This window comes from Capricornis sumatraensis, chromosome 5 (genome assembly GCF_032405125.1).
Source record: "Capricornis sumatraensis isolate serow.1 chromosome 5, serow.2, whole genome shotgun sequence".
Lineage (NCBI taxonomy): Eukaryota > Metazoa > Chordata > Mammalia > Artiodactyla > Bovidae > Capricornis > Capricornis sumatraensis.
In genome coordinates, this window is record NC_091073.1 from 49,060,421 (window position 1) to 49,087,313 (window position 26,893).

The following is a 26,893-nucleotide window of genomic DNA, read 5'->3' on the forward strand; positions in this document are numbered from 1 at the left end:
TTTTAAATCAGGCAAATGAAAGAGTCTTCTTAAACCACTGTCTAAGCATATGTCTGGAACATAGCTCTGACTCATTTTTCCTTTAACCAAGTATGGGTGGTGACTAAGACAACCTAAGCAACAGATTTAACTGCTCTAACTGGGGATCCTGTGGTCTTCAGTAAATGATAATTCTCCTAAGTAGCAGAAAACATGTTCCCATATACGTGGAAATATAACCTTATATTCAAACAATCCTCTGGGGTAATAGGTAATGAATAATATCCCACTGAATTAGACATTAAGAAAAAGCTATAGAAAATTAAAGATTTTTAAAGATACCATAAAATATCATCATATTAGTAAGCTATTTCCTTCACTTACAAACCCTATTCTCTTTATATTGGAAGATGAAAATTGATATCCTTCCTCTTTCTGTAAAATATGCTTATTAGATAACTTCCTAAACAACTTTTATTCTTGGATGATGTAATAGATTAGTCACTATTTTTCCAAAAAGGAATGGTTGAAGACAATAAAATTATTAAAAGAAATGTAGAAAGTTTGAAGTAACTGTTCTCTTCCTTGCTGTCCCCATTTAAATTAGTTCTCTTAGTTAAATATATTGCTTGATTTCTAAATATCTATAGTTTTTTCTTTGCTGATTAACTTCCTCATGAGCATCCATGATTTTCCAAACATAAAAGCCCATTACCCATGCAACCTTAAAGAGCTCTTCTACCTTTAAGTAGTAAATTTCACTAATTTCCCTGCTTATTTCTAGAGCTCTTCTACATCTCTATATAGCTGTCTTGCAGGTGACTCAAACTAAACATGCCTATTTCCCCAACCTGTAGCAATCCTTCTCCTCCCACTGTGGAAAGGACACAGCTCAGTAAGGGATACCACCATTTATACAGTCATTCAAGCCAAAAATCTGGCATCGTCCTTGATTTTCTCCTTCTCTTCCTTACCTCCATATTCATTCTGTCTCTAGTCCTCATTGATTCTTTCTCCAAATGTCTCTCAATCTGCTGTGCTAGGCTTACTACCATCTCCCTGGTTCTAGCTCTAATACAGACCCTCATAATTTTTCATCTGGATTCAGTTCAGTTCAGTTCAGTCACTAAGTTGTGTCCAACTCTTTGCGACCCCATGAATCACAGCACACCAGGCCTCCCTGTCCATCACCAACTCCCAGAGTTCACTCAGACTCACGTCCATTGAGTCAGTGATGCCATCCAGCCATCTCATCCTCTGTCGTCCCCTTCTCCTCCTGCCCCCAATCCCTCCCAGCATCAGGGTCTTTTCCAATGAGTCAACTCTTCGTATGAGGTGGCCAAAGTATTGGAGTTCCAGCTTCAGCATCAGTCCTTCCAATGAACACCCAGGACTGATCTCCTTTAGGATGGACTGATTGGATCTCCTTGCAGTCCAAGGGACTCTCAAGAGTCTTCTCCAACACCACAGTTCAAAAGCATCAATTCTTCAGCACTCAGCTTTCTTCACAGTCCAACTCTCACATCCATACATGACCACAGGAAAAACCATAGCCTTGACTAGATGGACCTTTGTTGGCAAAGTAATATCTCTGCTTTTCAATATACTATCTAGGTTGGTCATAACTTTCCTTCCAAGGAGTAAGTGTCTTTTAATTTCATGGCAGCAATCACCATCTGCAGTGATTTTTTTCACTTGGATTACTGCTTTATAATCAGTCACTGACCATTTATGCTTAGTCACTCAGGCATGTCTGACTCTTTGTGACCCCCTGGACTGTAGCCTGCCAAGTTTCTCTGTTCATGGGATTCTCCAAGCAAGAATACTGGAGTGGGTTGCCATTTCCTTCTCCAAGGGATCTTCCTGACCCAGGGATTGAACCCAGATCTCTGGCATTACAGGTGGATTCTTTACTGCCTGGGCCACTAGAGAAGCCCTAGTGCATTATTCCCATATCTGTCCAGCAGATAGAGTGATCTTTTCAAAATTTCAGTTTTAATATTTTATGGCCTAATTGACAATACTGAATGTCCTTCTATTGCCAACAAGGCAGAGAACAAATTCACTGTGGCTTTTGGGCCCCTCATGACCTGGCCCCTGCCTACCTGTCAAACATCATCTCTCACTACTCTCCTCACAATCAAGCTATATCCAAATGTGCAGATGTCTTTAATGCCACCATACTTTCAACCTCTTTATCTTTGTGCAAGCTGTTTCTGTGACTTACCACATACCCCTTCTCCTTCTCTTGTAAAAGAGGGTCTTCTCTGACTTTGATTTAGGTTAAGTTTCCCTTCTGTTTGTTTCCTGCACCCATCTCGTTTTATGACCATTGTTCCACACCTGTCTTCCACTAGAATATAAGGGCTAGGAGGAGGGGCCGGGTCTGTTTTCCTGATTCCAGTACCCTTGGCACTGAGCACAATGTAGTCAGAATAAATATTTGTTAACTAAATATATAGTATGATTCAAACTGAAAACTCACTATTGAAAAGAATCGTGAGTGAACATAACTATTAGAAAACATAATCTATTTTTTCCCAAAGGTATAAATGGTCACATTTGACCTCTCGTAATATCTGTAACATTCCAGAGTTTAAATCCTAAATGTTAAATCTGTAGTCATATTTGCACTTCGTCAGACCTACAGTCCAGGCTGGTGTTAGCTGCCCAGCTTGACATCTGGGCTGACTCATTTTAATTTGACTGTTTGAGGTTAGCTTCCAGAGCTGTTGTACCTTGCGTTGTCAGTCATTTGCCGCTTAGGTCAGAATTTAACTGTCTTGGAGGAAGAAAACAATAGCCTTCAGAAGACTAATTTTTCCATCTTCTAGCAGAAAACAACTAACTTTGTTCTCCACAGGTATTTTTCAGATTGTTTAATTTTTTTTTTACAAGAAAATAAAAACAGTGAATGGGACTTGAGGCTATATCCCTAAATTTTATACTTATCCTCAGTTGATAAAAATTTTAATATATGATCTTTGAAAATAAAAACTGAGTTTTTTTGCGAATGCTAAAAACTAGGATAGAGCATCTAAACCTCCTTTCATTAATTCAACAAATGTTCACCAGATACTTCAGGTTGTGAGGAGTGCTGTGGTGGAATTATATTTTGATGTAATTTATAACGTGCTTTGATCCTTCTCATTACCCTGTGATCCTTCAGACAACAGCTGGGCCTTCTGCTTGTATGTGTCAGGGAAGGGTTTTTACAGAACAGCACAGTAGAAAAACATCCTGGACTTGTAAGCTTAAAATTCTAAACCCTGAAAGACTTGGAGCATGACGTTTTTAAAAACCATGTAATCAGTTGGAACATGTCTTCCACCCCCAGATTAGATAAAGAATCTATGCCAAGAGAAAAGACAGGGAGCAAAGAAGGAAAGAGGGGAGAGGAGAAGATAAGAGAAAGGGGAAGGGAAGGGAGAGAGCAGAGCAGGAAGGAGGGGAGCTTGGAAGAAGAGGGGAAGAGCGAGCCAGAGGGAAGCAAAAGGATGAGATGCTGGGATACAGAGCCCACTTCCAGACCTCCCTGGACTCTGTCTCCTGATAGGCTGGGAATATAAGAGTACATGAGAACTCATTCCATCTTTCCCTTGTATGCTTGTGAAAAGCAACAAGGGATCAGATTTTCCCTATGCTCATCATTGTACCAGCTAGAATCTAATGAGGAAAGTAAAAACAACTCTTGTTTGAAACTGAAGAAATATAATCGTGAAAGAAAATTGACTAATACGTATTAGACACCTTAGGAGCCTAATGGAATAAGGACAAAATCTAGATATTAGCAGTAGCAGGAAGCCAGTACCATGCCTATGCTGGAAGGACAATGGAAAGAGATAGTGTTTCTGACAGCCCAAAGTCCAGGGTCATGTGGGAAACTGGAACCACAACAATCCTGACTGAAGGGAGTAGATCACAAAAGAAATGCAGCTGATAATAATAATGCAGGGAAGGGTGGACAAAAACCCTGGCCTCTCCCTGCTTCTGAGCCTCCTGTTGTTCACAGATACTTTACAAGCACCAAACCCAGCTGGAATCTAACTGACATAAGTCAGCCACTCTGTAGAAAAGTAAGAAGGGTGAGGCATGGGTCTGAGAACAAATACACCCAGATGTAAAAGTGGGACAGTATCTGCAGGGGATGTCTGGGACTGTGGACCTAAGAAGGCCTCACAGAGTCCCCGCACCTCAGGATGACCCAGAGGGGCCCAGAGCAAGGCACATACAACAAAGGAGCCCCAAAACTTGAGGGGCCCTTGGAGCTGGGACAGGGAATATACATCTGGGATTTCCCTGGAAGGAAACCAAAGACCAGATGGACTGTCAGACACTTCAGGGGATTCCGCCTTGGACAAAAGACAGCATTGAAGGAGAAGGCAATGACAACCCACTCCAGTACTCTTGCCTGGAGAATCCCATGGATGGAGGAGCATGGTAGGCTGCAGTTCATGGGGTCGCTAAGGGTCGGACACGACTGAGTGACTTCACTTTCACTTTTCACTTTCATGCATTGGAGAAGGAAATGGCAACCCACTCTAGTGTTCTTGCCTGGAGAATCCTAGGGACAGAGGAGCCTGTTGGGTCCCGTCTATGGGGTCACACAGAGTCGGACATGACTGACGTGACTTAGCAGCAGCAGCAGCAGCAGATGATCTCTGACTCAGCGGCTATACTTGAAAATATAAATTGCATTTATTTTAATAAGTTTGTAATTTTGTCCTTGAGCTATTAAAAAAAAAAAAAAACTACTTAAAAAAAAAAAAAAAGACAGCATTGAGAAGACCAGGCTTGATTTCACCATAATGAGTTGACTACATGTAACTGTCCCAACCTCCCTATCTCATTCTACATTTAGACAACACTCCAACACTTCTTAGTTGGTAAGGAAGCTGCCTGCAGTGCCAGAGACCTAGGTTCGATTCCTAGGTTACGAAGATCCCCTGGAGAAGGAAATGACAAACCACTCCAGTATTCTTGCCTGGAGAATCCCACGGAGAGAGGAGCCTGGCAGGCTACAGTCCATGGAGTCGCAAGAATCAGACACAACTTAGCAACTAAACCACCACCAACAACAACATTCCAAGTAAGAGGAGAGGAGACCAGCTAGCAGAATGGAGGCCAAATCTAAATTCACTCTTAAAGAAGAGAAAGAAGTGTACCAATAAACAGACACAGTTCTTTATTTAAAAGAGCCTACTGAATGTGTGGGGAAAGATGGACGTATAACACAGGTATCAGTAATGTGGTGAGAAAGAGGTCATGGTAAAGGAAACACTGAGGCTGCAGATGTACACAGAGAAGTTGCTGTATTTGCTGTACGGTAGGACTTCTCAGAGAAGGCCTCAGAGACAGTGGTATTTGATGAGACTGAGGGATGACTAGGGATTTAGCAAGCAGATGAGGGAGAGATCCTCACCTCTGTTGTCTTCTTCTGTCTCTCCTAATGCTCTGATTTCAAGAGAAGCCAGCATATTTATTATCTAACTGCAGTCCATTAAAGTCTTTCAGAAACATGACAAATCTCTGGATTTATCTTCATTTTGAATGGAGCAGTGCTAGAATGATAGGATGGGTGTGACCTGTGTTTCAACTCTAATGAGTAGCTACAGCAGCCTGCAGGAAATTAGTTTCTTAAAATATATCCTTTTATAGATTTGAAGAGGCCATTTTTATTCCCCCTCTTGTTTTCACTTTTTAAAAACTTATTTTTTATTGAGGAGGCCATTTTTAGATTTCAGTTTTGAACTAAAGACTTGGATCTAAAAGCACTAAGGTAGTCTTTTGGAATGTGTAATCCACAAGGAAAATATATTTAAGCCATCTAAAATATATCTTCACAATGAGCAAATGTCCATAGTTGAAACAAATTTCAGATCTAACAGTCTGATCTGTCAGGACTTTCCTGCAAATATTGTATTTTGCCATTTTTTGAAGTAGAAACAAAACCATTGATTTACAAAACCTCAACCATCACTATTCCAGAAAAAAATTTCCAACTTACCCTTTATAATCCAATAATTTAAGAAACAAATAATTGTTGTTCTCTCCATTGTTTACAAAATGGAAATGATTGTGTTACAGAAAACAATAGAAGTCATTTTTTTTTTACCTCATTAGAGATGTCTGTTCCAGAGAGATCAACTGATACCAACGAAAAGATGTTTACAATGAATTCAACTCCTAAGTCAGTCAGATGTTCACAATTTCGTAAATTCAAGTAGTTTAAATTATAGCACCTGAAAGAAAGTAGCATGAAAAATTAAACTTTTCATAACCCTGTCAAATAGCAATTTCTTTGCATAAAAACGATCTGGGGAAAGCAAATGCTATTGAAACAAGGATTTTATTTTTCTCATCATAATGTTAATAGTAAGCTTAAAAGTGGACAATACACAGCTGAGTGAAATATTTTTTCTGTGATTTCATTTCATATTGCAATTTCTGATAAGAAAAAAATATTGCATGCATGCATGCAAAAAACTCATAAAAATACCAAGATGAATAACCACTAAAAGGACAAATTTAAATCTCTCCTTTTCCTTACACATTTACTACAAGAATTAGACTTCACCCTGTAGTGTACACAAGACCTTTGACAAGTAAAGAGGATCAAGAATAAATTCACCCACTAGAGTATCCCTTGGGATACACTGGAGTAAAGGTTTCCTTAGAGACAATGTCCTTGAAAAGGACAGATAAGTCACCCAGGTATAGCTATTTATAACTTTTTGCGTGATTCCATCTCTAACTTTCTCCAAGGTGAAATTAGTAATAAACAGAGATAGAAAAATATTAATCTATGACTCCAATATCTTATTTGGTTTAACTGAATATTGGACCAGCTTCTAGGCATCCCTGATGTTTTCCAAATGGCTTCAAAAGTCCATCTCTGATCTCTCATATCAACAGATATACAGCTACTAATAATATATGTAGTATTATTGTTTTATCATACCGTTCTGATAGTTTTGCAATGGAGGCATCACTCAGGTGGATACAGTTACTTAAGTTTAATTCTCTTATCTTTGTGCTTGCAGGACCATCAAGAAATTGCTTTAGTCCCATATCACCAATTCTGTCGGAAAGAATAAGGAAAGCTCTACCTGTGATTTTATGTGTAAATATGTACAGTACTATTAAAATAAGAGCTACTACATCCAGTGCATTCCAGAATGGCAAGGCAATATCTATATCTGGTATTTTGCCCACATTTGTAAACCAAATTTGGTTATATAGCTTTTACTTTAATATAAAATATATAAATGATAGTAATAGATGTATTAATAAAAATGCTATTCCTGTTCATTTGTTCATTTAATTAGGTGGCATGGCTATTAATAAAACAGATGGCCTGCAAGGTTTCTTCCCTGAAGTTAAAATCTGATCATGTTAAATAGTGCCTGTTGCAATCTCCTGCAAAAGAAAAAAGACCAAAACTTAGGATAGGGAGAAAATACTTACAATCAAACTACTATGAAAATCTTGGATGAATTTCCACTAAGCACAAGTCAGTTTAGCTGGACTAGAAGAAACCCAGTAAGTTACGTATAGATCCTTTCTGAAGCAGACAAGACCTGATGCTGTAGGAAGACCTTGACCTCAGTCTTCCCACACTGTCCTTAATCAGAGACACCTGTGTGTCAGTGCCACCCCCTCCCAGAAGTCCTGCTTTATAGTGATTCTCTCAATTATAGTCAACAAGAAACACACTTAATAAAATGACAAGAAGAAAGTTGTGAAGTAGCATTGCTGCTGCTGCTGCTGCTGAGTCGCTTCAGTCGTGTCCGACTGGAGAAGGGAACAGCTTCCCACTCTGGTATTCTTGCCTGGAGAATTCCACGGACAGAGGAGCCTGGCGGGCTACAGTGCATAGGGTTGCAAAGAGTCGGACACGACTGAGTGACTAAGCACACATACACAGGAAAAATCATGTTTATGGTCAATGTAAATCAAATCTTACTCTAAATTTTGGTTGCCTTTGGATGTGGATTACAAATTTCTGAATATTAAGTATATTCATAAGCCTGGTCATAAAAAACTAAGTCATCCTACAATCTTTTAAAAAATTACCTTTTAACCAAATAATTCTTAAAAATACTACTATGAAGAGAAAAATCCAAGTCATGACTTTTTATGCAACATATAGTGTTAGTCAGTGGCACCCCACTCCACTACTCTTCCCTGGAAAATCCCATGGATGGAGGAGCCTGGTGGGCTGTGGTCCATGGGGTCACGAAGAGTCGGACACGACTGAGCAACTTCCTTTCCTTATAGTGTTAGTCCCTCAGTCATGTCTGACTTTTTACGAAACCATGGGCTGCAGCCTGCCAGGCTCCTCTGTCCATGGAATTCTCCAGGCAAGAATACTGGAGTGGGTAGCCATTCCCTTCTTTAGGGGCTCTCCTGGACCCACGGATCAAACCCGGGTCTCCTGCATTACAGACATATTCTTAACCATCTAAACTAGCAGGGAAGCCCCTTTATGCAAACATAGCTAAGTCACTTCAGTCGTGTCCGACTCTGTGTGACCCCATAGATGGCAGCCCACCAGACTCTCCTGTCCCTGGCATTCTCCAAGCAAGAACACTGGAGTGGGTTGCCATTTCCTTCTCCAATGCAAGAAAGTGAAAAGTGAAAGTGAAGTTGCTCAGTCATGTCCGACTCTTAGCAACCCCATGGACTGCAGCCTACCAGGCTCCTCTGTCCATGGGATTTTCCAGGCAAGAATACTGGAGTGGGGTGCCATTGCCTTCTCCATTATGCAAACATAATATAGCATAAATACAAACTGAAGGAAAAATAATTAGGAATTCAAAAAGAATATAATTAAGGTACAATTTTGTATTAGACTTGGTTTTTGACAAACAAAAGTGAGACATAAAAATTAATACAATTAATGTAATTTAAATTCCATGGATTATTAAAGTATATTCAACATGATAAACAACTTAACCATCAACCTTCCCATCAGCCTTACCCCTAAATAAAGACTCCAAAAGACAGAGATCACATTTTTGTACCATGATTGTTATAAAACTAAAAGTTAGTAACAAAATTATAATTAGATGTAAACTACTTAGATATCTGAATACATTTTTAGTAGATAATTCTGGACAAAGAAAGAGAAACTCAAGTAAGTATTATAAAACTATATATCTTTCCAAAATTTGTGTATTTAACATAATTTCAATTAATATCTCAATAGGATTTTCTGAAATGTGACAAAAGTATTCTAACATTCATTTGGAAGAATAAACTGGCAAAAATATTTAATAATTTAAAAGAAGGTGACTCATGAAGAGAGTTTCAGTCTGTTAGATATTAGAATATATTTTGTTGTTGTTTAGTCACCCAGTCCTGTCTGATGCTTTATAGTCCCTGGGACTGCAGCATGCCAGACTTCCCTGTCCCTCACCATCTCTCAGAGTGCCCAAGTTCATGTTCATTGGATCGGTGATGCCATCCAGCCTTGTCATCCTCTGATGCCCTCTTCTCTTTCTGCCCTCAATCTTTCCCAGCATCAGGGACTTTTCCAATGATTCATCTGTTCACATCAGATGACCACAATACTGGAGCTTCAGCTTCAGCATCAGTCCTTCCAGTGAATATTCAGGGTTGTTCTCCCTTAAGATTGACTGGTTTGCTCTCTTTGCTGTTCGAGGGACTTTCAGGAGTCTTCCCAGCACCACAGTTCAAAGGCATCAATTCTTTGGCGTTCTACCTTCTTTACGGTTCAGCTCTCCCAACCATATGTGGCCACTAGGAAGACCATAGCCTTGACTCTATGGACCTTTGTCAGCATAGTAATGTCTCTGCTTTTCAACACAATGTCTAGGTTTGTCATCACTTTCCTGGCAAGAAGCAATCGTCTTCTGATTTCACAGACTTCCCTGGTAGCTCAGATGGTAAAGAATTTATTAAGTATAATGATAATAGATAACACTTATTGAGTGTTTATTAAGTGCCAGACACTTTTCTAAATATATTATATGAATTGATTTATTTTATCCTCACAACAATCCTGAGTATATACTCTTTATTTTCCCCATTTTTACAGATAAAATACTGTGCAAGATTAGATAGAAGACAGATGAATGATTGAAAGAGGAAAAAATAGCCTGAAAACACACATTTATACACACACACACACACATACTGACGTGAATCTGTGTTTATATGTATGTATATATAAATTTATATGATAATCCAGGAAGCATAAATTTCAATAGAAAGGATTATTTCACATAATGGCCAAGTTGATGAGTTAATGTAGTTAGTTGTAAACCTGGCTGTGCATCAAAAGCACCCATGTTGCTTTTTAAAAAAATATGTTAGTTGGTGTTCCATCGTTAGATATTCAGATTCAGTAGCTCTGGGATAGAGCTTGGGCATGTGTAGTTTTATTCAGCTCTTCAGGTGATTATGATGCTCTGGAATTTTCATTTTAAATCATAAATATTTTTAAAATGTAGCTTTCTATTACTGATTCCTAATATAATTGCACTATAGTAAGAGAATCTAGTTTCTTGATACCAGTACTATAAAAGTTGTGAGGACTTGCTTTAAAACTTTATGCACAGTCCATTTTTTGAAGGATTGATATGTGGTTGAGAAAAATATATGCTTTGATTCTCAAATTTCCCATATTAAGTGTATCTTCTATAGATGAATTAAAAAAAATCTAATCTAAAACTCTAAATTAAACCTCCCCTATCTTGTTATACTCTATTACATTTTTCTTTTTATTTTTTCACTCTGCTATCATATCTTCAGTTATCTTCCAACTTTGTATTTCTCTCTTCACTGAGTTCTAATCTGCTGATTAGCAATCCATTTTATTTCAATAACTATACATATTTTTTCATTTCTAAAAGTTAGTTTTTCAAATTGTTGTTGTTTGGTCATTAAGTCATATCTGACTCTTTGTGACCCCATGGACTGCAGCACACCAATCTTCCCTGTCCTTCACTATTTCCTGGAGTTTGCTCAAACTCTAATCTATTGAATCAGTGATGCCATTCAACCATCTCATCTTCTGTCATCACCTTCTCCTCCTGCCTTCAATCTTTCCCAGCATCAGGGTCTTTTCCAAAGAGTTGACTCTTTGTATCAAGTAGCCAAAGTATTAGAGCTTCAGCTTCAGCATTAGTCCTTCCAGTGAATATTCAGGGTTTATTTCTTTTAGGATTGACTGGTTTGATTTCCTTGCTATCCAAGGAACTCTTGAGAGTCTTCTATAGTACCACAGTTCGAAAGTATCAATTCTTTGGCACTCAGCCTTCTGTATGGTCAAACTCTCACATCCATACCTGACTACTGGAAAAACCATAGCTTTGATTATATGGACCTTTGTAGGCAAAGTGATGTCTCTGCTTTTCAATATGTTCTGTAGGTTTGTCATTGGTTTGTCAGATTTTCTTCCAAGGAGCCAATGTCTTTTACTTCCACGGCTAGTCATTTTTATCGTATTTTGTTGCCTGCTCATATTTCTGGTTCCATTATCTCTTTATTCAAACATTTTATACATAGTTACTTAATATTCTATGACTGATTTTTCTAATATATGAATTACGCAGCTCAAATTTATATTGCATATCTTTGTACACTTGATGACTCATATCTTCATACATTTGATGGTCTTTAATTGTAAACATCTATTTATTTGATCTTAACCTATGGGAATCCCAGATGCTTAAAGAGAAGATGCTTTCCTTCAAAAAAGCTTGCAGATAACTTCTTCCAGGGGCTTGGGCACTATCTACTTGAGACTATTTTGTCCCTTTTGAAGGGTCCAAACACTGCAGAAGTCTCATCCTGGTTCCCTATCTTGAGTCTTACTAAAATTGATTCTCTCAATGCCAATGTTGAACATTTACGCTAATAGCAGCTCCACCTTTTATGTTTGCTTGCCCTTCACTCTCCATCTCAGAGAGTCTGCTCATTGAGAGAATGGTGATGAATCATGAACTGGATATTTCTCTTACTCTTTGTAGGCTCAGCAATGTATTGAAAGTATGTTTCATTAAGAATCTAAATTGTTTGTATTAATAGCAAGGAGTCCTTTGAAGTGTTTTGTCAACTATACTGCTAGAAGCATAAAAACCTCCATTTATTTTTAAAACTAATTAACCTACAGAAGCCTGAGTGAAATATATGAGTGCAATTCAATTTTATTTCATGTTAATACAAATAGGATTAACTGTTACGTTCTTAGTTGCTCAGTTGTGTCCAACTCTTTGAGACCCTGTGCACTGCAGCCCACCAGCCTCCTCTGTCCATGGGGATTCACCAAGCAAGAATATTGGTATGGGTTGCCATGCCCTCCTCCAGGGGATCTTCCCAACCCAAGGATAGAACCCAGGTCTCCTGTACTGCAGGTAGATTCTTTACCAGCTGAGCCACCTGGGAAGTCCATTAGCTGTTGTATGATAGCTTCCATATTGTGCTTCCATCATGATGCCAGCTTGTTCATGAGCTTGCAACTACAAGATATCAGCTGGGGCTTTAGTCATCTGCAGGATTTACTGAGTATGGAGGATCTGCTTCTAAATTCACTTACATGTCTGTTGGTAGGAGGCCTCAGTTCCTTATTGGCTATTAACTAGAGGCTTCATTTCCTAATCCAGCTTTTCCCATTTCAAATCCTGTCTTTGCCTTCCCTCCCAACCCTCAGTGCCTCCCCATTTTAATAATAGGGACCATGGGTTAAGATTTTGTTTAGCTTAGCTTATTACTCTGACTTGTCTTATGTTATGTAAACTATTAACCAATTTCTTTGTAATCACATGCTGTTTTGTTATCTTCTGGCCCCATAATATTTTAAGAAATTTACATAGGAAAGAGGCTGAGATATCAATTGGGGAAGAAATTTTAGCAAGAATTGGATCCTTGCCCACCTGAGAATGCCAGGTTAGAAGCCTATTTGTAGCTCAGGTGAAAAAAACGGTTTCAGTAAGAACTTGCCATCTGTGAGCAGATCCACATAGAGGAAAAATCTAACTAGTACCCCAGAGTAAACACTTCAGTAAGATTGGTTCTTCATAGGCAAGTCAGAAAGTCCAGTTGGGAAAAAGACCTATTAACTGAACTAGCTGTGAGAACCTTCACTAGGATAAGTAGCCCACAAATGTTCTAGTGAATTCATTTAATCTTATAAGAGCCTGTGATTCCACATATCCTGAGCATTCCCTGATCATCTCCCTGTGCCCACATATAACTAGTCTGGGTTGGGTGCCCCTCCTTTATTTTACCACAGAACTCTGCACTTACCTCTACTTAGATCCCTAACTTTCATGTTTACTATACTAACAGTGAGCATCTTGAGGAAGCTTGGAACATTCTAGATAATCAGTGTTTCTTGACTGAATGACTGTTTACCTTACACAGTTTGCCAGATTCAACACAGTGAGTTGCTTCAAAGGTGAGAGTGATTTGAGGCTGCCATCTGTTATTCCCTTGCAGTCTACCATGTAAATGTGACTGATGTTTGGATAACTCTTGTCTATAAGTTTGAAGCATGCATCAGTAATCCTTTTATTTCCTGTGTTTTAAAGAAGAAAAAGTTAAGGCTTGTATTTGAATCACCACAAGATTAAAAGTAAAAATTAATGCTAAACTACTTTTTAATATCTCACACCTTCAAATCGGATCTTTTTGATGTCACAAGCAGATAGAGCTTTGAAAGTACTATCAGAAATATGTGGTGCACCAATGAAAACTACTGATGAAATACGACGGCATTTTTCAACTAAAGCCTTTAGAAGGAAAAAAATAAAAGATTAATCAGATTATATAGAACACATTTATCAAAGTCATGAGATTATTTTTTCTTTCAGTCTTTTCAAAAACGGACACATTAACTATTAAGTTGCCCTATTGTCAAAGAAAATGGGAACTTTTACTTTTTCCAATATACTTTACTACACTTACATTTGAGTAATGCATAGGAATCAACTAAATGATATCACAAAAGATAGGAAAACATGAGACAATGGAATGCTGAAAGAAATCAGAACATTTAGAAGCTTAACATGTAGAACCAGACTTAAGGTTTATGCTTAAGCTTACATATGATTTTGTGAGATTTGATTGCAATATCATTGAAATAAAAATATCCTAAATGTGAAATGAAGTTTCTTAGGGTATTTAAAGATTCAAATGTTCAAATGTGTATATAAATTTCATATAAACATCAACTGGAATGAAAAGCCCACTCATATTTTTCAATAATTCAAGCCACTAGAAAATATGCCTACCAAATAGGACTGAGAATAAATTGTAGTTTCCAAATACCTACTTTTACACAGTTGTCTGTCAGAGTTGGCATGTCATTGATAGTCAGATGCATTATCCCACTGCAGCTGTTTGCAATGTTCCTGAAGCCTTGGACTGAAATCTGAATTGCATAAAGTTGGTGAAAATGATGGGAGAACTCATTAGCATCACCTCTAATAAAACCCAAAGATAGTAATAACCAAAGATGTGTTATGATTGGTTTACTGTGTCTTAAAATTGAAACCATAACATGTTGCAGACGTAAAAAGGAAACACATATTCTAATCTTGATTTCTTTATATGTATGTTTTGTGAAATGATCACCAGGGTAAGCCTATTTAACTTGTTATTCTATTTTGTATTGAAGTAAAATTCATATAACATAAAATTAGTCACTTAAAAGTCTCTTAACTAAGGAGAAATATCAGTAACCTCAGATATGCAGATGACACCACCCTTATGGCAGGAAGTGAAGAAGAACTAAAGAGCCTCTTGATGAAAGTTAAAGAGGAGAGTGAAAGCGTTGGCTTAAAGCTCAACTTTCAGAAAACTAAGATCATGGCATCCGGTCCCATCACTTCATGGCAAATATATGGGGAAACAGTGACTTTATTTTTCCGGGCTCCAAAATCACTGCAGATGGTGATTGCAGCCATGAAATTAAAAGACGCTTACTCCTTGGAAGGAAAGTTATGACCAACCTAGACAGCATATTAAAAAGCAGAGACATCACTTTGTCAACAAAGGTCAGTCTAGTCAAGTCTATGGTTTTTCCAGTGGTCATGTATGGATGTGAGAGTTGGACTATAAAGAAAGCTGAGCACTGAAGAATTGATGCTTTTGAACTGTGGTGTTGGAAAAGACTCTTGAGAGTCCCTTAGACCGCAAGGAGATCCAACCAGTCATCCTAAAGGAGATCAGTCCTGGGTGTTCATTGGAGGGACTGATGTTGAAGCTGAAACTCCAATACTTTGGCCACCTGATGCAAAGAGCTGACTCATTTGAAAAGACCCTGATGCTGGGAAAGATTGAGGGCGGGAGGAGAAGGGGACGACAGAGGATGAGATGGTTGGATGACATCGCCGACTCAGTGGATATGGGTTTGTGTGGACTCCGGGAGTTGGTGATGGACAGGGATGCCTGGTGTGCTGTGGTTCATGGGGTCGCAAAGAGTCAGAGATGACTGAGCAACTGAACTGAACTGAAGTAATCATAATTTTGAATAGTCACTTCTATGTAGTTTCAAAACATATTTATCACCCTAAAAAAAATCCTTTTACTTATTAAGAAGTTGCTCCCCATACACACCTTCCCTAGCCCCTGGCAATCACTAATCTGTTTTCTGTCTCTATGGATTTACCTATTGTAAATATTTCTTACAAGTGGAATTATGCAGTATGTAGTCATTTTGTGTCTAGTTTCTTTCACTTGCCCTGATGTTTTTGAAGTTCAAAATATAATATGTCAGTACCTTATTCCTTTTTATGGCTGAATAATATTCTATTTCATGGAGATACCACATTTTGTTTATCCACTTATCTGTTTTAGATCTTTTGGATATTTTGAATAGTGCTGTTGTGAACATACATGTACATCTATTTGTTGTACCAGTTTTAAATTCCTTTGGGTATACACCTAGGAGTGAGATTGCCAGACCATATGGTAATTCTACTTTTAACTTTTTAAGAACCACCAAAATACTTTCTACAGTGGCTGTACTATTTTACATTCTCACCAACAATCTACAAGGGTCCTAATTTCTCCACATCTTTGCCAAAATTTATTTTTTATTTTTTCATATTTTCCTTTTTCAAAAAATTTCCTGAGTTTGAAGTAGTACCACATTGTAATTTTGATTTGCATCCCCCTAATGACATCTGCATTGCAGGCAGATTTTTTACCAGATTTTTTACCAGCTGAATACTGGAGTGAGTAGCTTATCACTTTTCCAGCAGATCTTCCCAACCCAGGAATTGAACTGGGGTCTCCCACATTGCTGGCAGAAAATTTACCAGCTGAACTACCAGGGAAGCCCGATGACTAATGAAATTGAAATCTTTTCATGTTCTTATTAGTTGTTTGAATATCTTCTTTAGGGAAATGTCTATTCAAGTCCTTCGACTATTTTTCAATTGGTCATTTGTCATTTGTTGAGTTATAAGAGTTCCTGTATATTCTGGATTCTAGACCCCTAGATATATGACTTAGAAATATTTTGTTCATTCTTTAGGTTGTCTTTTCACTTTTTAATAATGTCCTTTGATACACAAGTTTTTTATTTTGATGAAGTCCATTTTCTCAGCTTTTTCTTTTGTTGCTTATGCTTTTGATGTCATATCTAATAATCCATTGCTAAATCTAAGGTCATGTAGATTTATTCTCAGTGTTTTCTTCAAAGTGTTGTCATTTTAGTTCATATTTAGGTCATTGGTCCATTTTCAGTTGATTTTTGTATATAGTATGAGGTAAGGAACCTACTTTATTTTTTCATGGATAATCCATTTGTCCAGCACCAGCTGTTGAAGAGAATATTCTTTCCCCAACTGCATGGTCTCGGCACCTGTGTTGGAAATCAGTTGGCCATAACAGTATAGATTAATGGACTCTCAATTCTACATGTCTGTCCTGTGGCAGTACCACACTGTTTTGATTACTATAGCTTGGTATGTTGATTTCTTTCAGCTATCATTATCTACATTAATAGAAGCAACAGTGGTAGAGAGTGTTCAAAAATAGTTACTGGTCAAAAGATCAAATATATTTCCCTATGAATTATCTTAAAATAACATTGTTATTTAGACTTTATTTCCTAACAAATGGTCATGGATGGGCAATAAGATGACGCTCTGATTCAGTAATGGGAAAGTAAGACTCTTTCCAAAAACAAATATCAGGGGGAACTCTCGTACTAAGTCATCTTCACAAAATGACAGGGAGACAGAGGAATAGCAGCCGTATATATTATGATCTCAATGTTGTTTTAAAAAATACATGTCTCACAGACAAATAGACAAAAAACTAGAAACATTTCAAAATATTGTTTATCTTTGGATGCTGAGTTCATGAATGACTTTTATTTTCGTTTGTGTTTTAAAAATGTTATTTAATGAGCATATAATTCTTCTGTAATCAGAAAAAAATGAATAAAAGGAAAGAAGAAGGAAATTCAGTCCTCTTCCTCACACAGTAGGTTTGCAGTCACATACCTAAAGAAATCTAATGTATGCTGAAAGTGTCTACTGAAGACTTCTGCTCCAGGACATGGTCCTTTTAACTTGTTAAAAAGCCAAGCCTCTAGGTGATATTTGGCCTAAAAATGTCCTGTTAGATGATTTCAAAGACTTCCTGGTAAAGCTCAGGAAAACATTTGCTGAATTCCTCTTACTCCTACTCCTCAGTCATGGACTGGAAGAAAAAGTTTCTGATAATAGGATCCAAAATGTTCCATGGGAGGCTGTGGTGAGCTCTAGGAACCTAGTAGGGCTCATAATAGCTATCATTTAAATAACACTTATTGTTTACCAGGCACTTTTTAAGGCAGTTTTCATATTGTTATTCAGTTACTCAGACATGTCCAACTCTGCAGTTCCATGCACTTCAGCATGCCAGGCTTCCCTGTCCTTCACTGTCTCCCAGAATTTCCTCAGATTCATGTCCATTGAGTCGGTGATGCTATCCAACATCTTATCCTCTGCTGCCCCTTTCTCATTTTATGATCAGTCTTTCCCAGCATCAGGGTCTTTTCCAATGAGCTGGCTCTTCACATTAGGTGGCCAAAATATTAGACCTTCAGCTCCAATATATTTTCACATAACTGGTCTGTGTCATCCTCACAACCACCCATTATGATGTGGGTCCTAATGCTACTGTGTTAGTCTGGGTTCCCCAGAAAAAGAGATCCAATAGGAGACAAGTAGATAGATAGATAGACAGATAGACAAATAGATGGAAAGGGAGGAAGGAAGAAAAAACGTGCATAGATAGATAGATAAAGTTCTTATAAGGAAATGGCTCAAGCAACAACAGAGGCTAAAAAGTCCAAAGATCTGCAGTTGGTAAGCTGAAGAACCAGGAGAGCTGAAGGTATTGTCTGAAGACGGGCAGAGACTGATGTCCTAGCTTGAAGGCAGGCATCAGTTCAGTTCAGTTCAGTCGCTCAGTCATGTCTGACTCTTTGCGACCCCATGAATCGCAGCATGCCAGGCCTCCCTGTCCATCACCATCTCCCAGAGTTCACTCAGACTCACATCCATCGAGTCAGTGATGCCATCCAGCCATCTCATCCTTGGTTGTCCCCTTCTCTTCCTGCTCCCAATCCCTCCCAGCATCAGAGTCAACTCTTCGCATGAGGTGGCCAAAGTACTGGAGCTTCAGCTTTAGCATCATTCCTTCCAAAGAAATCCCAGGGCTGATCTCCTTCAGAATGGACTGGTTGGATCTCCTTGCAGTCCAAGGGACTCTCAAGAGTCTTCTCCAACACTGCACTTCAAAAGCATCAATTCTTCGGTGCTCAGCCTTCTTCACAGTCCAACTCTCACATCCATACATGACCGCAGGAAAAACCATAGCCTTGACTAGACGGACCTTAGTCGGCAAAGTAATGTCTCTGCTTTTCAATATGCTGTCTAGGTTGGTCATAACTTTTCTTCCAAGGAGTAAGCGTCTTTTAATTTCATGGCTGCAATCACCATCTGCAGTGATTTTGGAGACTAGAAAGATAAAGTCTGACACTGTTTCCACTGTTTCCCCATCTATTTGCCATGAAGTGATGGGTCCAGATGCCATGATCTTCGTTTTCTGAATGTTGAGCTTTAAGCCAACTTTTTTGCTCTCCTCTTTCACTTTCATCAAGAGGTTTTTTAACTCCTCTTCACTTTCTGCCATAAGGGTGGTGTCATCTGCATATCTGAGGTTATTGATATTTCTCCCAGCAATCTTGATTCCAGCTTGTGTTTCTTCCAGTCCAGCGTTTCTCATGATGTACTCTGCACAGAAGTTAAATAAGCAGGGTGACAATATACAGCCTTGACATACTCCTTTTCCTATTTGGAACCAGTCTGTTGTTCCATGTCCAGTTCTCACTGTTGCTTCCTGGCCTGCATACAGATTTCTCAAGAGACAGGTTAGGTGGTCTGGTATTCCCATCTCTTTCAGAATTTTCCAGTTTATTGTGATCCACAGAGTCAAAGGCTTTGGCATAGTCAATAAAGCAGAAATAGATGTTTTTCTGGAACTCTCTTGCTTTTTCCATGATCCAGCGGATGGTTGGCAATTTGATCTCTGGTTCCTCTGCCTTTTCTAAAACCAGCTTGAACATCAGGGAGTTCGCGGTTCACGTATTGCTGAAGCCTGGCTTGGAGAATTTTGAGCATTACTTTACTAGCATGTGAGATGAGTGTAGTTGTGCAGTAGTTTGAGCATTCTTTGGCATTGCCTTTCTTTGGAATTGGAATGAAAACTGACGTTTTCCAGTCCTGTGGCCACTGCTGAGTTTTCCAAATTTGCTGGCATATTGAGTGCAGCATTTTCACAGCATCATCTTTCAGAATTTGAAATAGCTCAACTGGAATTCCATCAGCTCCACTAGCTTTGTTCGTAGTGATGCTTTCTAAGGCCCACTTGACTTCACATTCCAAGATGTCTTGCTCTAGATAGAGAGTATATTTTCCCTCTCAGCCTTTTTATTCTATTCAGATGCTCAACAGATTAGATGAGACCCACCAACATTGAGGAAGGCAATCTGCTTTAGTCAGTCTACTATTTAAATATTGATCTCATACAGAAACACCATCATGGACAGACCTAAAATAATATTTATCCAAAAAACTGAGCACCCATGGCCCGTTCAAGTAACACTAAAATTAACATCACAGCTTCCGTGAATATTTTGGACGTTGACTTTTCCTAGACTCATGGTTAATGCTCTTTTTGCTCTTGGCTGCTTTCCTGGCTGTTCATCTAAGCTTGCCTGGCCACGTTTTTATCCAGATCAGCATCTTTGAGACCATCCACCCCATCTGGCACCACTAACTGTTTGACTCATACACAACTAAAAAGAAAGCCCTAAGACCTTATTTTTGCCCCATATTTTCAAGTTAAAACACAAAGTCTCAAGTCTTAAAACTTTAATTCTAAATATTTAATTAAAGAACTTAGTCAGTCATAAAGGAAATCAGTCCTGAATATTCATTGGAAGGACTGATGCTGAAGCTCCAATATTTTGGCCACCTGATACAAAGAACTGACTCACTGGAAAAGATCCTGATGCTGGGAAAGATTGAAGGCAGGAGGAGAAGGGGATGACAGAGGATGCGATGGTTGGATGGCATCACTAACTCGATGGACATGAGTTTGAGCAAGCTCCAGGAGTTGGTAATGGACAGGGAACCCTGGCGTGCTGCAATCCATGGGGTCACAAAGAGTCAAACACGACTGAGCGACTGAACTGAACTAAGTGTCCTAAAGTTAAAATTTGAAATCGGTAGGGGAAACATTCCATTTAAAAAAATATTTTAGTGAAGTATATAGTTGATTTACAATGTTGGGTCATTTTCTGCTGTACAGCAAAGTGATTCAGATATCTGTTCTTTTCCATTGTGACTTACTACAGTGTATTGAATATAGCTCCTTGTGCTGTGCAGCAGGACCATGTTGTTTATCCATCCTACGTGTGCTAGTTTGCATCTCCTAATCCCAAACTCCCAATCAAAAATTCCATTTTTAATGCTTGTGTATGAGTATTATTTAAATTGTATATCCTGAATTTTATTATTTAGACTGTATAACTTAATTTTTATTATTTAACTTGTGTGGCTCTGTGACCAATCATGTTTTTTAGCACTGTGAAAGTTCTCACAGAGTATATGTGATTATACTACGTTGTGAAAGGTCTCATAACTGACTGCTCACACTTAAAAGGCATACTTACAAAATGTCTGGAGGCAGGAACAGTAAAAGAAGAGAGGCTGTTCTAAGGAGCTGAGACTTCTATAGACTGAGGTAGCCCTAAGAGATGAGGAAATGGAGACTCAGATCTCTTGATCGATTTTCTCCAGATTACAGATTGGTAGAGCAAGAACACAGATGTGCAAATTCTTAATCCAGTACTCCTTCTGATTAACATTCTTCAACAATAACATCCAGTTCAACTGTTCCATCCCAGCTTCCAGAGCTCTTCAAACTTCGTCATTCTGGCCAGAAAGGCATCCAACTTCTCCAGTACCCAGTGGACCTGTCTGCTCTTTGTCTGACTTTGTAACCTTTCTCCACCCCTTTCTCTTTTCATCTAATCAAGCCTTAGCTATTCGTCAAGTCCCAGTGACTCCAGCCCTTTCCTGCTACCTTTCGTCTCTCGCCCTTACACGTTTATAACTATTTTAGCATATAACAGTCCTATCATCTGTGCATGTTTTATTTCCCCCAAGGAGATGATTTTATACTCTTTTTCTTTTAAACTTCTTACTGTGTTGAATAACTATTAGGGTATGGATGAATTAAATTTAGGAGTAAGACAAAGTCTGGGAAAGAGTACAGAATTTGACTACAGACAAGATTGAAAATGATTCAAAGTTGAAGGTAAAGTACAAGCAGAGGCAAAGCAGTGGGAGCCCTTGGCTTAGATGAAGTGGCAAGATCACCCTTGGGATGAATAAGAAAAGCTTAGTAGGTAAAGAGGGAGAAAAAACTAATGGAAGACCCATAAGACAAAAATTAGGTATTTCATATTGTACTGCCATGGGTTCTTGAATAAGTTTTCCATAAATACTCACAGAGAAAAGTCCAAGGGAGATAAATTAACATTATAAACCTGGAGAACAGAGGGCAGGGAAAGAATGCTGGGCTTGGAGCCAGCAGAGAGCTGGGTTGCTGGGTTTGAGTCTATCTCTTTCTCACTTATAACAAAAGGCAATTCAACCTGTCTGATGCTTAGTTGTCTCATCTATAAAATGGGTATAATAATACTTATTTTACGAGATTCTTGAGAAAACAGAGGCATGTATATGAAAGTGGTTCGTTAGCATGATACCTGGTATGTGTTTCGAGTACCAGTTTTCCTGTTACCGTTTTTCTGGGCATATTGTGAGCTCACTGAAAAATAAAGAACTAGAAGTAAAAAACCTTGAGAGATCATTCTAGTGTATCCCTCACACCATAAGTATGAAGAAACAGTATTTAGAGAAGTTGGGTGATTTGAGAATAGATTCCTTATCTGTTCCTCATAGTGTGTCCCTGGTGCTGGACACAGTGCCACACACAGAGTGGGTGCTCCGTAAGTGCCGAATGAATGAACGGATGTTCTTGAGTCACACAGTCAACGGCAGAGCCAAGGCTAGAGACCATTTCTCCCCATAGTGAATAACTCCAGATTCAGGGACGGGAGCAGTTGTTTTTCACAACACTTCTAAATTTCTCCCCTTTTCTCAGCCCTAGCATATTGCCCTGCTTCCCCAGTGGCTAAGCAACTAAGTGGCTAAGAACTAAATAATAACAGCAAGTCTATTAGCCTAACACTTGTATCTCCAATAATGGCTTCCCCAAAACAAGTAAAAAACTTTTTCTCTCTTGCTGTCTTGGAAATATGTTCATGACAAGATTTCCTGAACAAGGGGGAAAAAGTGATAGCAGAAATCAGCCACAGCTGAGTGGTTCCTTGTAATGCAGCCAAAAACTGGGTGCTATCAACCAATAAGATTGTATCCAGGAAAGGAAGGGGGAGGGGCAGGGAGACCTCTGAGAAAAGCTTTTCAGTTTTGTCCTGGCATGAAATGCTTAGTTCTGTACATAGTTTATTTTAGAATATCCAAAAAGATGCTTGGCTAATATTTTATGACTCAAATATTCCTGCCAGAATCTTTTAGGCCAACCATTAGTTCTTTCTTTTCACTGAAAAGTAATGAGGATACAAGCCTAAAATTAAAGATTCCTCTCTAAGAGAAAAAGCAAACTATTTCACCGTGGTAAAATCCTGGGTTTTGCCACATCTGATATCTGTGCATTTTCTGTATAGGATTCTTATAAAATTTGGGATAATTTTGGCTTCAATTGGACAACTGGATCCCTGCCACACTGCTGTTTTCTGGTGAAGCCCCCATTGGTTGGGAACTTGGAGAAGTTGGCCACACCAGTGGTGTTCCAGTCTCAAGTCCCAGCAGACAGCTACTGCTGCTAATGGGGGCAGAGAAGCCTTGGTACTCACGGGGAAATGCCCTCTATCTGCCTCTGGCTGGGTCTCAGAACAACAGGACTGAGTGGTCTGTGAAGGAAATGAGCTCTCAGTGAGCCACACGAAATGAAGACCAAAGTGCTGAGCAGCACAATCTAGCTCAGATCCCTCCTCAGGGAGGATCACATCTTACGGAGCTCCCATTTTCCAGTCCTTCTTTACAACATTGTCTCTGAATCAGTTAGCTCAACAACACAGAAAAAGAGATATATATATGTAGGGTGAGACCCTCGATGACAGAAATACCTGTCTTAGGTAGACATAGCCCATGTTGTGTTCCTGTACCGTTTTCAGCTGTTCCTCTCATTCTACACAGCACTATAACCAATGGCTAATGAGTAATGTGATGACTTCAGTCGTATCCATATATCCTTCATAACCTCTTGATAACCTCAAAGAAGCCTGGAATGAACTGTTGGAAAGAAGGATTTCTCCCAAAACATTATGGAACTTCCTGTTTTATTGCATTCAAATGTGCCACAGGCTTCAATAGCAACACTCCCAGGATCTGTGTTAAGAGGGCTTGATAGGCTTTCAAATATTGTGTCCTCTGTGGTGATAGGATAAGAGGCCTAATTATTATCCCTACCACTCTCTCTCTTTGCACGTGCCTGTGCTTTCCAGTCTCTATATTCTTCACAGCCACTCCCACCTCTATGTCCGCTAATGCACCTCTCCCAGGTAGCTCTGGAAGAGGCTTCAGGCAGAGCTGTCTCTTTCTCTTACATCTCAGAGCGCCAACAACCAGAGCCCTCACTTGCAGTGTGCACCTTCGGCCTTGTTTAATAATTCCAGGTGCACATGTGTAATATCCCTGCCCATCTTACCCATCAGGCCCTTTACAACACCGTGCTGGGAGCAAAGTATGATGCAACAGCAGCTTGTTAATAGGCCAAGTAATTGTCAAGTAAATTGTGTGTAGAATGTAAATGAGAATTAGGAGTTCTAAAGTGGAAGCGGCGGTGGGGGGCGGGGAGTAGGGCATGGTCAATATCGTCCTTTGTTAAAGATTGCCATATTTATCTAAAAGCATTGAACAGCCAAACATGAAACAAAAGAAAAAACTTTCATTTTCAGTGTGAGTAAGGAAAATAAAACTAAAGCACAAGATTAGTGAAGCCTGCAGATACCAGGAAGGCAAGCATGGGTGCCAACTCTGTATGTATGTACTCACTGCACAATGACTGCAAGCTGTGATCTGCAGAAGCAGGCTGACCCTTCCTAAACTCTACCCTTCTTGTCTGGAGTGTACCACGTTGTTCTCTTCCTCACCCACTGGCCAATTACTTACAGCTTCCCTTGTGCTATAATGGACAGTTATCTCCTTTTAAATCAAGAGAATCACAGCTACAATACTTTCTTCTTAAAACACAATTTCCACAGAGCTCTTTTGTCTAGATTATTGAGTTAGATGGAGGCTTTACAGCTACAGTCCTAACCACTGGCTTCATCCAGATCCAAAGAACTAAAGTAGAGTTTTATGAGCAGTTCATGAAATTCTGTGTATAAGCCATTTGCTATGATAGGGAAGAGAGAAGAAATAAGTTTAGTTTTTAAGAATGCATTACAATTTTTTCAAACCTATTTTCAGGAGGGGGAAATATGATCGGAGTCCAATGAGACTCATCATTTCGTCATCCGATTCTTCAAGATCTAAAAATTGTTGCCAGATGTTTTATTTTTTACTACTTAATGTAATAAACATCTTTAAATATTTTGGCTACAGAGATTACATTAATCTATGGATCCTAAACAATAGGCTTTTGTTTTATTTCTTTATTTTTTATTTCAATGTGGCTTGTATTAAGTTGCATTCAAACTAATAATTATGACAACCATTTAAATTTATATGAGTATTACCTATAAGATTCATAAAATTTTTCATAAATTCTTCAATATTTTTTCCCAATACGGGTTGAAGTGTGATTCAGAAAGGACACAAAACATTCCTTTACAGGAAGACTGGGGCCCAAGAGCTGACCCAGAGGCAGAGAAATTGCACTGTGACTTTTCTGATTCATGCCTGCTTTTCCACTACAACCCCTCCTGAGTGATGACACTTAGGACCATATGACATTTTTCTCAAATACAAAATTTAAATGCAGCAATAATTTCTTTATCATATACAGTATATAGCACTTTATAGTTTTAAAAATGATAGTCTAACAGCTCAATAAAGGACAGAAATGGTAGGGACCTAACAGAAGCAGAAGATATTAAGAAGAGGTGGCAAGAATACACAGAAGAACTATACAAAAAAGATATTCATGGCCCAGATAATTATGATGGCATGATCACTCACCTAGAGCTAGACATGCTGGAATGTGAAGTCAAGTGGGCCTTAGGAAGCGTCACTAAAAACAAAGCTAGTGGAGGTGATGGAGTTCCAGTTGAGCTATTTCAAATCCTGAAAGATGATGCTGTGAAAGAGCTGCACTCAATATGCCAGCACATTTGGAAAACTCAGCAGTGGCCACAGGACTGGAAAAGGTCAGTTTTCATTCCAATTCCAAAGAAAGGCAATGCCAAAGAATGCTCAAACTACCGCACAATTGCACTCATCTCACACTCTAGTAAAGTAATGCTCAAAATTCTCCAAGCCAGGCTTCAGCAATACATGAACCATGAACTCCCTGATGTTCAAGCTGGTTTTAGAAAAGGCAGAGGAACCAGAGATCAAATTGCCAACATCCTCTGGATCATCGAAAAAGCAAGAGAGTTCCAGAAAAACATCTATTTCTGCTTTATTGACTATGCCAAAGCCTTTGACTGTGTGGATCACAATAAACTGTGGGAAATTCTGAAAGAGATGGGAATACCAGACCACCTAACCTGCCTCTTGAGAAACCTATATGCAGGTCAGGAAGCAACAGTTAGAACTGGACATGGAACAACAGACTGGTTCCAAATAGGAAAAGGAGTCCGTCAAGGCTGTATATTGTCACTCTGCTTCTTTAACTTCTATGCAGAGTACATCATGGGAAATGCTGGGCTGGAGGAAGCTCAAGCTGGAATCAAGATTGCTGGGAGAAATATCAATAACCTCAGATTTGCAGATGACACCACCCTTATGGCAGAAAGTGAAGAGGAACTCAAAAGCCTCTTGATGAAAGTGAAAGTGGAGAGTGAAAACGTTGGCTTAAAGCTCAACATTCAGAAAACAAAGATCATGGCATCTGGTCCCATCACTTCATGGGAAATAGATGGGGAAACAGTGGAAACACTGGCTGACTTTATTTTTCTGGTCTCCAAAATCACTGCAGATGGTGACTGCAGCCATGAAATTAAAAGATGCTTACTCCTTGGCAGGAAAGTTATGACCAACCTAGAGAGCATATTAAAAAGCAGAGACATTACTTTGTCGACAAAGGTCCGTCTAGTTAAGGCTGTGGTTTTTCCAGTAGTCGTGTA

The 26,893-nt window shown here is 38.9% G+C and overlaps 1 protein-coding gene across 1 annotated transcript in view; it reads right to left on the reverse strand.

Moving 5' to 3' along the window:
• The window catches only part of FBXL13 (F-box and leucine rich repeat protein 13), a 215,452-nt gene that overhangs the window by 52,409 nt on the left and 136,150 nt on the right, over window positions 1-26,893 (reverse strand). The window contains exons 13-17 of the mRNA XM_068972394.1: window positions 14,282-14,380; window positions 13,622-13,739; window positions 13,363-13,525; window positions 6,941-7,060; window positions 6,095-6,221 (exon numbers count right to left, since the gene is read on the reverse strand). Coding sequence (XP_068828495.1) covers window positions 6,095-6,221; window positions 6,941-7,060; window positions 13,363-13,525; window positions 13,622-13,739; window positions 14,282-14,380 — 627 coding nt within the window. The remainder of the gene's footprint in view (window positions 1-6,094; window positions 6,222-6,940; window positions 7,061-13,362; window positions 13,526-13,621; window positions 13,740-14,281; window positions 14,381-26,893) is intronic.